Source organism: Humulus lupulus, chromosome 1 (genome assembly GCF_963169125.1).
Source record: "Humulus lupulus chromosome 1, drHumLupu1.1, whole genome shotgun sequence".
Classification (NCBI taxonomy): domain Eukaryota; kingdom Viridiplantae; phylum Streptophyta; class Magnoliopsida; order Rosales; family Cannabaceae; genus Humulus; species Humulus lupulus.
In genome coordinates, this window is record NC_084793.1 from 242394757 (window position 1) to 242411187 (window position 16431).

General features: G+C 33.5%; 1 protein-coding gene across 1 annotated transcript; it reads right to left on the reverse strand.

Annotated features, from left to right (window-relative positions):
- Nucleotides 1–8578: 8578 nt before the first annotated feature.
- Nucleotides 8579–13218, reverse strand: LOC133804755 (acyl-coenzyme A oxidase, peroxisomal). The gene is made up of 7 exons (XM_062242904.1): nucleotides 12693–13218; nucleotides 11481–11596; nucleotides 10028–10908; nucleotides 9560–9739; nucleotides 9318–9484; nucleotides 9107–9230; nucleotides 8579–8906 (listed from the first exon to the last, which is right to left on the reverse strand). Exons 1-7 carry the CDS (start codon nucleotides 13145–13147, stop codon nucleotides 8751–8753), a joined length of 2079 nt encoding a protein of 692 aa, XP_062098888.1. The 5' UTR covers nucleotides 13148–13218; the 3' UTR covers nucleotides 8579–8750.
- Nucleotides 13219–16431: the final 3213 nt, after the last annotated feature.

Consider the following 16431-nt stretch of genomic DNA (forward strand, 5'->3'; position numbering starts at 1 on the left):
GCTAACTAGATCAGGAGAAACATGGAAGTGTATGTCGATGATATGCTCATTAAATCAAAGACTTCCAGTAACCACGTATCCGACCTAGAAGAATGTTTTGGCATATTGAGAAAGTACGACATGAAGCTAAATCCCCAAAAGTGCACTTTCGGTGTTGCGTCGGGAAAATTTCTGGGGTTTAATGTCAACACCAGGGGGATCAAGGCGAATCTAGAAAAAATCAAATCGTTGTTAGAAATGTCTTCGCCCAGGTCGCGTAAGGAAGTACAAATCCTAACTGGAAAGGTGGCGGCTTTAAACCGCTTCGTTTCAAAATCCACTGACAAGTGTCTACCATTCTACAACTTTCTCAAAGGAAACAAGAAAGATGAATGTACCAAAGAATGCAAACAGGCATTTCGCGACCTGAAAACGCACCTAGCTGAACCCCCCATACTGTCAAAAACATCCAGAGAATGCCTGTTTCTTTACCTAACCATGACAGAAAATGAAGTCAGTGTTGTGTTAGTTCGAGAAGAAAATCGAGCGCAGAAACTCATATATTATGTAAGTAAGAGGCTTCTCGGAGCTGAATCACGGTACCCATTGATAGAAAAGCTTGCATTTTGTCTCATTTTGGCTTAAAGGAAGCTCAGGCCATACTTCCAATTCCATTCTATTCAGTCTTAACCAACCAACCTTTAAGGCAGGTTTCGCAAAAACCTGAAACGTCTGGACGTTTATTGAAATGGGCCATCGAACTCAGCCAGTTCGAGATATTATATATGCCATGGACGGCAATCAAGAGCCAAGCCCTTGCTGATTTTGTGGCTGAGTGCACAGGTTTTCAGGACGAGCTGATAAGGGAGCCGGTGTAGGAATTATGGAAAATCTTCGTTGATGGATCGTCTAACGAAAATGGATCGGGAGCTGGGATAATCTTAATCTCACCTGAAGGACATCGATTTCATACATCTCTCAAGTTCGAGTTTGAAGCATCCAACAATGAAGCGGAATATGAGGCCCTACTAGTAGGGTTAAGTGGCGAAGGAGATAAAGGCAAAAGCCATCCAATGTTATAGTGATTCTTAGCTCATGGCCAATTAGATATTGGGGGAATATCAAGCTTGACGCATCAAGATGGCGGCCTATTTTCCTAAGGTAAAGGGCGAGTTGTCTGAGTTCGAGTTTAGCTCCATCGAGAAAGTACCCCACGAGCATAAATCCAACACTGATGCTCTGGCTCGACTTGCTACCACCAAATAGGCAGATACATTGAATGTAGTTCCGATGGAGTTCTTAGCAACAGAAACGGTTGAGGTTTGAATGATTGACACAAAACCGACCTGGATGACCCCCATAGTGGAGTACCTCACAACTGGAAAGCTACCTGACGATCAAAAGGATGCAAGAAAGCTACTATACCAAGCTTTGCGGTATGTTATGGTTGAAGGAGTTCTATATCGACGAGGGAATTCATTGCCCCTCTTGTGATGTGTTTTGCCCGAGGAGGCACAGACTATCTTGCAAGAAATACATGAAGGCTTATGTGGGGACCACGCTGGGGGCAAAACCTAGCTCTAAAGATATTGAGATAGGGCTATTTTTGGCCCACTCTGACGAAGGACTCGATCTCGTATGTGCAGAAGTGTGACAAATGCCAACGCTTTTCCATAGTTCCCTGAGTTGTGCCCATCGAGCTAACAATGATCTCATCCCTTTGGCTGTTTGCAGCATGGGGAATTGACTTAATTGGTTCTCTGCCAATAGGAAAAGGAGGAGTTCGGTATGCAGTAGTCGCCATTGATTATTTCACGAAGTGGGTAGAGGTTGAAACTTTGACAACCATCAACTCGAAGAGAGCCCTGGATTTTGTTGTAAAAAATATCATACGTCGATTTGGACTCCCGAAAAAGATCGTGTCAGACAACGGAACTCAGTTCGATAGTGATCTCTTTAGAAACTTTAGTCCATGTCAGAAAGTGACGTCATCAAGCACGAGCAGGAGCTTGGGGGGCAAATATTGTACCCTAAAATTAGCACGAGTTCAATTACTCAGCTCAGGTACAGCTGACAGATGAATATGTGGAAAAATATCCATGTAAGATATATGGTTAACAATGATGTGAGCAGCTCGAAACTCAATCCAGTTCGTACACGGTGTACAGGTTGCTATCAGACCGCCTCTTAGGATAACAATCCAGCTCGAGACTTATAGTGGCCAAATCCACATTTGGACGCTCTGAGTTTAATACAAACCAAAGTTCAGATAGTCTTTAAACACCATCTCGGGTGAGATATCCAGCTCGTGGAAACCAGGTCAGAACGCATATTGAAGGATCCCAAGAGATTCGAAGGCTCCTTATACGCTCATTAATGCCCAAGTTGTATTGCATATCTATCATTTATTATCTGAGATAGCAGGAGTATATTATATTCTGTTATCAAATCATATCCCAATGTAAATGAGAATAATCTGTATTAAATGTATATCTTATTTATTCACGCGGTTACCCAAACCTGTCTAGAAAATTCCCCTATAAATATCAGGGATAATGGACAGAGAATGGGACTGCCTTTTTGTATTACTAAACCTCTACAAAAATTGTGAGAGAAAAGCAATAATACTGTCTCGTGGACTAGGTGGATTTTAACAACTGAACCACGTAAAAATTGTGTGTGTACGAGAGGGTTCTTATTATTTTGTTATGGTTTACAATTTAGCACTAATATCCCTATTAGATTTCTTAATCAACCGTTGGCAAACCGTGTCAACAATACTTAAGGGAACTATTATTTAATCTTCTTATGAAGAAGGCTTGGATTTCATATTTGTAAATCATGTCCCCGACCATCTACATCAATGAGCCCCCAAAACAAAAAAATTTAGCCTTATCATTCTAACAAACCCTAACAAGTGAATCAAATGACCCAAATAACATAAATAGGAGTTCATGATAACTTCAGGATTTTGATCGTTTTGCATATGGTCATTGAGTGATATGATTATAACTCTTTAAGGTTTTGCATATCAACAATTGATATGAAAATAATGGTATTTAGTAAATAGTTAAATACACAACGAGTCTAGTTCTATATAATCATTATTATATAAAGCACATCTGCCGAGATGTTTATCTACATCAGTGATCTGAATCTAGATCACATGTATTCATAATACCAGTGGACCCGTACTAGCAATATTTGATTAGAGATTCCATAACTTTAATATAAACTGCAGACTATTTGATTCATTATATATAATCTTAATCCTCTCGCATGCATACAAGATTATAGATACATTAATGAATTAAATTTTTTTTTATATTTATCTAAATATTATTCAATAATAATACACATTAATTATATAAAAATATTTCTTTTATAAATTTCATAATTAACAAACTATTTTCATTGCTTTAAGGGCACCATGGCCAACACATCACTCATGTTTGAATTGGACGATGAAGTTTACATCCCTAATTCTGACACCTTTGTTCTCTTTGCACCCTCTGGTTGGTACATTGTATTGTTGGGAAAACTTATACAATATCTTGTTTATTTTCATGTAGATCTTATATTAAACGAATTAATATAAGAAAACTTAAAACATGTTTCTAAAATTGAATTCATACAGAGATAATGATAAGAACACTTACATTATACGCAGCGGAATGATAGAGTCCTTCCTTCAGTTTCTCTAACCCTTGTATCCTTTCTGTCGCAGAGTGTCACCAAGAAACCAAACCGATCTTCAATTTTCTTCACAGCCTTCCAAAGTATCCGTAGAATCACCTAGACTAGGGTGGGCAATTCTCAACACATGAGATAGATACAGAGAGAAGAAGATAAAATAATAATGAGGCTTAGAAAGGATAGTAGGGGTGTTCATAAAACCTCCCACACCGCACAAACCGCCTACACCGCACCACACCGCACCGCAATTTGCAGTTTAGAACCCTTCACAGTGCGGTTGCGGTTTGTATTTTTGCCAAACCGCGCGGTGCAGTGCGGTTTGCGGTTTTAAATTTTATAAATGCGGTTCAAACCACACCGCACCGCATCATTATATATTATTTTTTTTAATTTTACTACATTTAAAGTTAATGCATAAATATTTATATAGTATAATATAATATACACATTATCTCGAAAAAAAATATAATGTTTCATAGGATGCTAACACATATTTACTTTTAAATTACATTTTTTCTTTGTTATTAGTTTGTTATATTTTTATTGTTTTGCTTAAAGTTTATTAGCTTGTTGTACATTTAATTATTTTTTTAAACACTCTATGGTTATGAGATTTATTATGAATCTTTCTTAACTATAATATTTAATTGTTAAATTATTTGGCGATAGGTATAAACCGCCCACACCGCACCGCACCACACCGCATTTTTGCGATGTGGTTTATGCGGTTTGAGGTCTATGCGGTGTGGGTTGCGGTTTGGAAAATTATTCAAACCGCATATGCGGTGCGGTCCAAAAAATTAGAGAAAAACCGCACCACCCGCACCACAAACACCCCTAGTAGAGAGAATCTAAAACCTAATAGATCTTCTGATCTTCTTAGAAACTTGTGTCTATCATCTCTCACTTAGCACTCCTTTTATAGACTCAATTAGGATATTTAATTTAATTAAAAAAATTAATAAAATAATAGATAATATTAGCCCTGGGTCAAAATTATCATGGGCTTTAGGCACATGAAATTTCTTATTTAATTATAAGCCTGTTGAACTTAAAATCAAAGCATGTATTATTTTCTATTGATTTAATTATTTAAACATTTATCAAATTAATTATTTATAATTTGAACCTTGATTTAAACTTATTTATTAATTTAGATACCAATTTATCTTAATTAATAAATCTGTCCTAATTTCTCTTTTCTTCTCTAAATTACATAACTTTGTAAAACTATCCAAAATTGACCTGGTCAACTTTGATAATTCTAATTGATAATTAAATAAATTAATTGAGACTATCTAGATTATTTTATCCAAGGTAGAGTGGGGACCATGGGCCTATGAAATCAAGCTCCAATAAGTTATCATAAATCTAACAAATAAATTTACTAACTTATTAATTTCTCGTGACTCCACTAAAGACTCGAAATCGCACTCTTGAATTCATAGAATGCTCTATAAGCAATATAGATACATTATTAATTATCCATTGTTACAACCATAATTGTCATTCAATCCTCTATAGACGATCTACAATGAGATTGGACTAAAATACTGTTTTACCTCTCATTGTATTTTATCCTTAAAACACTTAGTTCCTTGTAAATGATATTTCAATAAACTAATATTAATTACTGAAATGAGATCTCGATCATTTAGCACCTTGAACCAAACTAAAAGGAAACTATCATTTCACTTCTTCATTAGAAGCTATAGATGTTCATATCTATGATTAACACTCCCACTCAATTATACTACTGAGTTCCCAAGATGTAAGTATGGGCTAATCCGTAGGGTAAGCTGGTAACGAACAAGTCAAAGAACTCAAATAATACAATCAGTTAGAATATTAACCACTCAGAATTGAGATTGAAATGACCTATGGTCAACTATATGATTTGACTAGAATAGATAATAATGGTATGTTTACTTATCCTATCTACTGTCAATATCGGTCTAGTCCAATGTAACAAATACATCCGATCTTATCTACTTTGCTAATGTTCTGGAAAGAACATAACACTACGGTGTGTAAGTAGATCATATCGTAGATTGGCAAGTCACTAACTAATCTTAGAACTAACTTATTTTAAACATATAATCATATTTATATTCCACTGTGATTACGTCACTATAAATACGATGAGCTATATGCTCGGGATTTAATAGAAGTTTATATTAAACAAATAATCATGAAAATAAAACATGTGAGCAAAGTGATTGACCAAGTCAAAAAAATTATTTCTATTCTTTTATTGATAATAAATGAGATTACAAAGAAATTGAGTTTTAAAAACCCCAACATGTATTCCACTGCTATGGTGTGCTTGTTGCATTGTCTTTCTAATCTTTTTCCCCACCTTTGTGGTTGGTGTTGAAGTATTCAGTAATTCGATTCCATAAACTTGTAGAAGTTTGGTCATTCCCAATGATGGCATTCTTAGATTTATTAAGTCATCCACTTATTAGAACCACATTTTCCAACCCTTCTTCACTTTGTGTAGGTTGGGATTTGGAGATGGGTTTGGATGACATTTAAAGATCTAAATCATTACTAGACTTTTCCACACTTGATCTAAAAAAATTTGAAACTATTTCAGGTTGGTGTGGGGAAAGCGTATGAAAGACTTATGCTTGTGAACTCCCAAGTATGAAGAATGAAACATGTTAGGGTATCTCAAAAGAGCCAAATTTTAGGTAAGGGAATGAGAAAACAAGGATAATTTTCAGAATTTTAAAAAAATTGGTGAACTTGAGCATATTAAAAATTAGACCTTTGTATGGAGAGAATTTCAGGAATTTCAAGAAACTTGGGTTAATTGAAAATTCAGATTTTGGGGGGTTTTGTACATGTAGATTTGGGAGAATATTTAGAATTTATTGAAGAAGAGAAATTATAAGTGATATTAAAAAAAAAATTAAAAGAGATTAAATGAAATTGTGTTGAAAAAGAATAAGATGTATTAGTATTTATAGAAGAAAAACATAAAAATTAAATTAAATAAAATCCACTTAAATTTTTTTTCTACAACGGTTAAAAATTTGACCGTTATAGTTTTTAAATTGTGACTAAAATATCTAATATTTTCAAAATGTTGCACTTTTATATTCAATCTTTTTTTTCGGTAGTAAATATACTCGGTGTCTTCAAAATGTTGCACTTTTATACCCAAATTTTTTTTGTTTGGTAATTATACTCAATGTTTTTAAAATGTTGCTCTTTTATACCTACCTTTTTTTATTATTTTTGAGAAATAATAAGAAAGTTAAAGAAAAATATAGAGTTTTAATTATATTTTAAATTTTAAATTATTTTCACTTCCTTATTCTTTCTCAAAATAATAAAAAAAATCATTTAAGATTTTAAAATTAATCAAAATAATTAAAACATATTTTAAATTGATGGGAAAACACTTTTTTAATTGTTTAAATCATTTTTTTTATTAATTTTAATAAAATATTTATTAATTTTTAATTTAAAATAGTTATTTTAAGGAATAATAAGAAAGAGAAAATAATTTTAAATTTAAAAATAATTTAAAATCTATATTTTTCCTTAACTTTCTTATTGTTTCTCAAAATAATAAAATAAAGTAAGTATAAAAGTGCAACATTTTAAAAATATTGAGTATATTTACCGCAAAAGAAAATGGGTATAAAAGTGCAACATTTTGAATATACTAAGTACATTTACCGTCGAAAAAAATTAATATAAAAGTACAACATTTTAAAAATATTGAGTATTTTATCCGCAATTTACCATTCCCCAACATTGCTCAATTGTTGCACTGTTACTCATTAAATGCATGTGAGTCTCAGGCTGCCTTCAATGCACACAACAACGTGCGGAGGCATATCTTCAATGAGTGACACTTTTATGATTAATTCAAAAAAATTATATTTAAAATACAATTTTATTTATAAAATTAAGAAATTAAGTCTACTAAAAGTGTAACCATCGAGTAATCAAATTAAAACCATCATTACGGAGGACCCTTATGAGTTTTTTCTTCGTTCATTGGACAAAGCCAAAACAATTGCCAACAAACAAATTTGCTTGGTTTCTTTCCCCTTTTCTTTCTTGAATATAATTTATTTATCCAGTGGGCATGTGTTCGACTCTTGGCAACTACAATTGATACAATTTTTTTTATAACATGCGTGGACACCTTGTGTAGAGAAATGGTATAATGAAAACATTCATTATAGATCTGGATATAAAAGTAAGAAAATTAATAAATAGGTAAAAATTAAAATAGTTATCTAAAAGTGGGCACCTAGTCTAATTTATTGGTACACATATCAAGTTTCTCAAGCTTTATATGTTCTGGATTTTGCGCAATTTTTAACTGTCTTGGCTACTTTGGCATGTGAGAAATGATATTCTTCGTGACAAAACAACTCCATCTATTTTGAACCTTGTTGACAAGGTAGAGGATTATTTGATGGAATTTTGAGCTGCTACCGGCATTAAAAAGGAGGTTAATGAAGATGACAATATCAATTGGATGCTGCCCATGTATGATTATGTCATAATCAACAGGGATGCGACTATAGACAAAGGGAAAAGGAGAGATTGGCATTGAGACTAGTTAGATAATCCCACATAAAAGAGTGTGATCATTATGCCATTTATAATAGCATGGTTATACTATTTATCACTAATTGATTTTGAAATAGAACTTTATACTTCTTATCATGCACTCCATTCTATTTTCCATTCTTACTCCATTCTATTTTCCATTCTTAGTGTCTTTTCGTTTAAAAGTTTAACGTTGTAATAGTCTGTTAAGAGGTTTTTCTCATATTAAAAGGGGGATGATGTCCCTGCTCATTTGTTAGCTTCTTTTGATATGTCAGCTGCAATCGCTGATTTACCTCATCTAATTGTGTAACAGTGGTGGTTAATGAAAGTTATAAATATATATCTGGAAACAAAAAAAATAAAAAATAAGAAAGTGTTCACATCTTTAATGGGAGAATGAGAAATAACATCATCTCCCAAGTTGCAAGTTTTCACCAAATTTGGTTATTTTAAACATCTACTTTGGTGCTGTATGTTTTGTATTTTGGGGCTTAGAACCCCGCATATTGGGTGTAATGAGCATAGGCGTCTGACTTCATTGCTATTGGGGCCCTTGTGACCTCATCCGGAAGATCAAACGCGTCTACAAGTTCCTTTGCAATATTTCTCACTTGGAAGCTCAGGTACTCTGACAGTTTGTGAATTGCCTGAATAAACATACAAGTTTTATGCGTCAAAATCCTGAAATACAAGTTTCAAAGCGTCCACAACAAATATAATGCAATGATTAATATTCAAACTTTTAGTATTAACTAAAACAAAACTGTTGATTACGAGAACTATATGTATTCGTTTCAACCAATCTTGATCTTTATGTTTTGCAATTGAAGTATTAATTTAGGCGTACCTTAGCTTTGTTGGGAGCTACGTAGTCAACATTTCGGTAGGTTCCTATGTCCTTCCAGATTCGGTCCAAGGCATACAGATCACAGACGAGTTTCAAAGCAGCCCGAGAACTTGGAACAGGACAGCTGATACAGAGTTGGGAAACTTATAAAAATCTTGAAGCCAAAATGCTAGAACAGCAAAAAACTTCCTAGACTGAGTTAAGGAAGTACCTTTCCACGGCATCAATAAACTTAGCAAGGATGACAGTTTCTACATGGGATTCCGCCAGTGTTAAAAGGTGATTTAAGCATCTATTCCAAGCACCAAAACCCCCTAGAGTTTTAGAGTGCTTACGCAGTCGCACAGCAACACTTTGAAGCAACCGTGATGTTCGATACTGGAACAATATATATTAGAGAAAAGTACTCGCATACCTGAATACATTACTTAGTTAATATAATATAATACTCACTCTAAATGCATCTAACTGAAACTTAGGATCTCGCAAATGGTCTGAACTTTCCCACCGAGCAGTTACAGGATTTGGCTGAGATAGGTATGTGTTCATGGACTCTTTCAGGTAGTTCCATGTAACTGTGAAAGTGCCACCTTGGAACTTCTCCTGGTATTGCTTCAACAGATCACCTGCCACCTGTGTAACAAATAAATTTTGTTCACAATTTGTATAATAGATTTTTCCAACACCTATCTTTTTCAATAATAATCATAATATGAATATTGACAAGACTTCAGGTAGTTCACACTTGCTGCACTTCGGATTACTCACAGGCATTGTTTCCATAAACTAGAATTGCCAGTGCCACTGAAGACAAGTTTTTTGTTTTCTATTCCTACCTTCCCTCCTCTAGTGTGAGCATACTAGAACTCGTCATTTATACAACAAAATTAGAAGAATGATCAACAAAAATCTGTTGCAAACCTGTTGCAGTAGCACTGTATTGTCCCCTTCAAATGTCTGGAAAATGTCGTGATCATTCCTCAGCATACCAAAGCGGTTAACAGCAGCATACCCATGGCCTCCACAAGCTTCCCTACAGATGCTCAATGACTTTGCCGTGTATGATGTCACATATGCCTTGAGGCCTGCTGAAAGTGCATGGACATCAGCATTCAATTGCTCATCATGGGACTTTTTCATCTCTGCATACTTTTCCACCAAATATACTGTTGAGAAATGGAATGCATATGTCGAAGCGAGCATTGGCATAAGCTTATGCTGGTGAGATTGGTAATCAAGTATACTGACTTCAGGCTGCTTGGGAGGACCAAACTGCTGGCGAAGTAATGAATACCGTATTGCAATTGTGGAAGCAAGCTTGAGGACACTTACAGAAGAATATGCCAGGCCAACTCTCCCACCAACAAGTTCACCTAATGTTGCAGCAAATCTTTTGTTTATTGTGGGGAGGCTACTTGTGTATTTACCATCCCTAGAGACATCTCCAAATCGATTAAGAAGATTGTCACGAGGAATCCTGACTGAACGGAATCTAAGTGCTCCATTATCTACACCATTAAGACCAACCTTATGACCACAATCATGTATTTCAATACCAGGAAGAGTTTGGTGGGTCTTCAAATCCCTTATTGGCACAATGAAGGCATGGACACCCATATCTGAAACTCCTTTCGAATCATGAGTTGGCAACATCAGCTTAGCAAAAACAGAAGCAAACTTTCCATGGACAGCAGCGTTACCAATCCACCATTTGATGGCCCCATCATTTGGGGTGTTGATTATAAACTCATCTGTGAATGGATCAAATGTTGCTGTTGTTTGGAGGCCTTGAACATTTGAACCTTTTATCAATCTCATAGTAAAGAAAAGGGTGTTAGTTCAAGCATAAACGCAGATTTTATGCTTAACAACAGCATGCGACAGAAACATGAGAAATATAACATACAAAAAGGAAAAAATTAAAGCACTTGCATAAATGACGAACATAACAAAAAAAAAAAAGCAAAGTCATCCATAAACTGTTCTCAACCATTCAACCTTTAACCTTTAAAATATAATCAAATTATTATGACTGCTTTCCTATAATTCTGACTCTATTTACAGGACTTAATAGGTGCCTACTCAAGCACATGAAAAGAAGTAACTTCAGCTGCAACAGGATAACCCTCCTAAGAGTCAATGTCATAATATTTCGAGCCATTGTATAGCAAGGTTTCCTAAAGAGAATATTTGTATGAAGTTTCCACTTAAACTACATTAATCAGCCAATACTGCAAACAGGGTAGCTCTTCTTTATAAAAAGCTTGAGCTAGGAAAGATTCCACCAGAAAATTTAACTAACCCAAAGAAACAGACTAGAAGATACTAGAGATGCCAGGTCAATAAACTTTCAATTCTTAATACTATGACTTACCATGATGGAGCTCAGTCATAGCAAAACAGCCTAAATATTCCAAACTGTCAATACCATCGAAGTACTTATCCCTGTGCTTCTTGGTTCCTAAATTTATTACAGATCCTCCCCAAAGGCTGCCCAAAATGGAAAAGAAAAAGTTAATGCAAGATAAAATAATAAGAGTTGTAGAAATAAAGTAGAATAAGCAAAGCTTAGATACAGAGACCTAATAATTTTATATACAAACACCAAAATAATTACATTTTTCAAGTTCAAACATACCAAAGTTTAAGTATGAAAAACGTACTTTTTGGAATACAAGGGATTGTAAGGAGCAATGATTAACCACATAATGTCCGTAATCTTGAACTATCAGAAAAGCAAATGGAGCTTCGCAGTTGCAAAGTTTGGAATGCGTATTCTTGCTTTCAATTTTGTCTTTTTTTTTTTTGTCTTTACTATAGTAAATTTGAAAGTCTCATAACCATAAAAATACTCCCTACCTCAACATAACTACAGCAAATCTCACAACCTGGACTTCCATATACTTTTAAATTAAATAATTTCCAGTGAGCTATACATTATTAAAATAGTTGCGGCTTGAGAGGCATCTCTTTGACTTTATTATCCATTATAGTTGTACCTCATCCACTTGGAAACTGTAAAAAAAATCGGTAGCATTTTAAACACAGATCTTAATTTCTCTATGTTTTTCTGTTAGTTTTTCATGGTGGTCGTTATTAGTTTTATAATACTGTTATTATGTTCCACTTACTCTAATAATAGATACCCATCACTCCACAAAACCAAACGTCACCCACCCACCTAACTTCTACCAGCATAATTTACCCTTAAAAAACCAACAAAAAAAAAAGCGAAAAATAGATACAACAATGTTAGCTCTCAGAATCCAAAATAAGAAATTTCTGTGTGAGCCAATCAACTGTAATCGAAAATTTATACAAATTGGATAGAGTAGACTTTAGCACCATTTCAGATGGGATGAAACATAAAATTTAAATCGGGATGTTTAGTTTTGGAATATACACAAGTTAAAAATTGAAAGGGTAATCCTATCCGTCAAATTCCCGGAAACATCATATCGCAAAACCCCCTCTAAATTTTTCAATAGAACACTCCATAAGTTCAAAACTCCATATCATTTTCAGAAATACTCCACAACAAAAAATAAATAAGTAAAAAGACGAAATACGAATAAAGATTAGCTACCTGAATTGAACCCCAGTCTTAATTCCAAGCGACATGTCGATGCTCCCAACGGCTTCGAGAATGGCAAAGTATTGAGCCGGGTCTTCGAGCAAGGCGCGAAATGGCCGAACTCCGGCCTCCAGGACCAGCCCACGAAGCTGGCTCATGCAGAGCTCGCGGTGATCGTCTTTGGAGATCTCAATCGGGGTCTGGAGCTCCGGCCTGGAGTTGAAGTAGTTGAAAACTCGCTCCTGAATCTCTCGGTGCTTTCCTCTCATGTAATTCGACAGATTTTCCGTGTCCACGCTAATCTTCGGCGCTCCTCTGGAGCACTTCAGCACCTCAAGCTGGCTGTCGTCGTCGGTACCGGAAAAGGGACGCGGTACGGGGCTCAGGTGAAGCGAGAGCCGTTCGATTCGCCTAGCGATGGGCTGAGACTCACTCTCGGCCGTTCGATCTTGATCGGGGCTTTCCATTTTTTTTAGTTGAAGTATTAGACGCAGCTAGACGGATCCGACGGGAAATGGGAGAGGTGGGGGGAGAATTGAATAAGGAATTTATCGCAAACTTTACTTATACGGAACTGATGATGACGTGGCTCCCTAACTGGTGCTGACGTGGCGTATTTTAATTGGTGTGGTGCTGACGTGGCGTATTTTAATTGGTGTGAAGTTTGGTATTTAGTTTTGGCGCGCATTCCAATATGGATGGGATTGACGATAAATATATGTTATTTATATTTATTTTAGTTCTCTTATGACGATATTTTTGTTTCTATATTAATTCAAATTTCTTGTCAACATTTAGTAAAATAGAGAAAGAATATATAAATGGATACTATCAAGATTACGTCTCAATATAGTGATTTGGTATTACTATATTACATTAATTTTGAATTTAATTTTTTTTACTATAATTAATAGTATTTTCAACTAATAAAACATACTAATTATATTTAAAAATTGACATATATTTAAAAAATGAAAACTTTACAAATATTATATTCTCAAAATAAATACACATTTTTCATGAGGTAACAATTCTAAAAATTTAAAAAAATCAAAATTTATTTTTAGAAATATTAATTAACAACTATAAATATGAATCATTTATTTTAATCCAATGATTAACATTGATCTTAGTTTTAAAGTTGTAAATATTATCAATAATTTTAATAAAAATTTGTTCATTGTTATTTTAACTATATACAATATAATGAATTATAGTTCTATAGTATATATAAATATTTATATCAATAATTTCTACATATATGACATCTAAATACACTGTTGACATACATATATATTTACTTGGCTACATGACATATATATAAAATACAATAATATTTAAAAAGAAATTAATAATAGAAATAGAATAAGAATAGAAAAAGTCATAATGTAGACAGTAGTATACATGCATTAACTACTTTTAGTTTCTAATATATGTCACAATGTCCTTTGGTAAATTCGATGAAGAAAAAGAGTTACAATCACTTGATAAAAAATAAACTATCACACAAATTTATAAGATAAAAAAGTGATAGGTATGTCTTTATTATTTTTAAATAAATATGATTTAATTAATTAAATTATCATAAAATATTTTATTTTATTTTATTTTTGTTTAAGTTTATATTTGTCCTAATTTTTGAATTTGACAGTGACAACAAAATATTATATATTATATATTTCATATAATATTAAGTTTAAGTTTAATTAAATTTTATTTAAGTTATAAAATATATGGTTTTACTATTTTTAAATAATTATCATTGTAAAATATCTCAAAAATATCATATTTTAATTTGTTTAATTATTCATTTATTTAAGTTTAAGTCATATGTACAATCTACCGTTAAATATAATAATATTCTATTAAAAATAAGAATATTCCGTTAAAATTAACGGAAAATAAATAAAAACCGTTAAATCCAAGAATTTTCGTTATCTACACATTTTTTATATAGAAGATATATATATATATATGTATATATATATATGGGAGTTTTATTGAGATAATGTGACACTCTAAAATCTCTTCAAAACACTCTTTTTATTTTCTTCTTTAATTTATTTTTTTATTCATTTTATGAATTTTAGTTGAATGTATTATCTTTTTTTTTCTATTTAATCTAAAAAAATATATAGAATAATGAGAATCTTTTAAGATTAGATATATTTTTTTAGAAAATCTATATCTCTTCTATATAAAAAGTGTGTAGATAACGGAAATTCTTTGTTTTAACGGTTTTTTATTTTTTTCGTTAACTTTAACAGAATATTCTTATATTTAACAGTAGATTGTAAACATGATTTAAACTTAAATCAAATTAAATAAATTAATTAATTAAAATATGATATTTTTGAGATATTTTACAATGAGAATTATGTAAAAATAATAAAATCATATTTTTTATAACTTAAATAAAATTTAATTAAACTTAAACTTACACTTCACGTATTAGAATAATATCATATTAAACATATAACATAATATAATCTACTATCAACTAGAAACAAACTTTTTTTAAAAAAAAAAAAACTAGCAACGAACTTAAATTTAAAATTCATCTATAATATTAATATTATATGTTGACGCCGTTTTTCGTCAACTTAAAATGTAGAGCACGTAAACAACAAAAACTATGGCAAAGAAGAATAGTACAGTAGAACAATGATGATTTTTTACGTGGTTCAGCAGTTAACTTTGCCTAGTCCACGAGTCTTTATTATTAGGACTTTGGAGTTTTCTGGAAATCCTTCAGGGATGAATTCTCTATAAATTCTCTCAAATCACAAAATTCTGTCCCTTTCAAGTGTTCATGACATCTCTATTTATAGAGAGTTTTCAGAGTTCGTTCCTACATATTTCGGGAAGATACCCTCTTCATTGATGGGAATAATGACATTAAATTCTGTAACTCCTATATTCAAGGAAACGTTTCTTGAAGACCAGGAGACATGTAATGGACTAGTTAATATCCCTTTAATGTAGGGAAGTTACAACAATAAATATCTTTTGAATGCATGGACTGCGTCTCATCAGATGACCCACTAAGCCGTTCGAGGTCAACAATCAGCATCATATCATTCCAGGTCTCTAGGTAAATTACGAGTTGTATAACTTTCCCCAAGACCAGCTTGGAGCGGGTAAATACCACCGAGGCCGCTTCATTTCGAGCTCACACCCATGCCAAGCTCGGGCTACTTGATCCAAAGACACCCAACAATGGATATACCCCAATGTTATGTCTTTCGAACTTAGAAAGGAATTCGAGGCTACCTATCTTCGAGGTTGCCACATGTTTTCGAGGGTTTGGCATCTAGATCACGAACATGCACTTTAGCAATCGCAAGCTCACACCTGACGAATCCAGCTTTCGAGGTCACAACCTCAGGTCTCGAAATCTAGGTGTAACATTTTGCCCCCTCAAAAGTATTAGTTCGAATCCTATGAGAATGAAACTTTTGAACTACTTTCTTCAGGAACCGTTCCATCGCACACTTGAGTCTGGACACGCGTCAGCTGGATGTTGCTTACTCAAGGTACTCGAGTGCCTTGAGACTCTGCCCACGATTGTTCGCTTGCCAACTTTATGGTACCATCATGTCACTTGTCCCTGGCCATCAGATTTGATACGGAATCTGGCCAATGGCTCAGATTAATTCAACTTTTTACAATCTCTGAGGGTCTATAAATATATCACCATTTGTCTTCTTCATTTTTCCTTCATACTCAACATCCCAGAGAAAAAACCAGA

Coding starts and splice junctions, on each gene's coding strand:
- LOC133804755 (XM_062242904.1), bottom strand. CDS start 13,147: ATGGAAAGCCCCGATCAAGATCGAACGGCCGAGAGTGAGTCTCAGCCC. Junction 11,597..12,692: donor AAGACTGGGGTTCAATTCAG/GTAGCTAATCTT, acceptor CATTTTGGGCAG/CCTTTGGGGAGGATCTGTAA. Junction 10,909..11,480: donor TATGACTGAGCTCCATCATG/GTAAGTCATAGT, acceptor GATTGATAAAAG/GTTCAAATGTTCAAGGCCTC.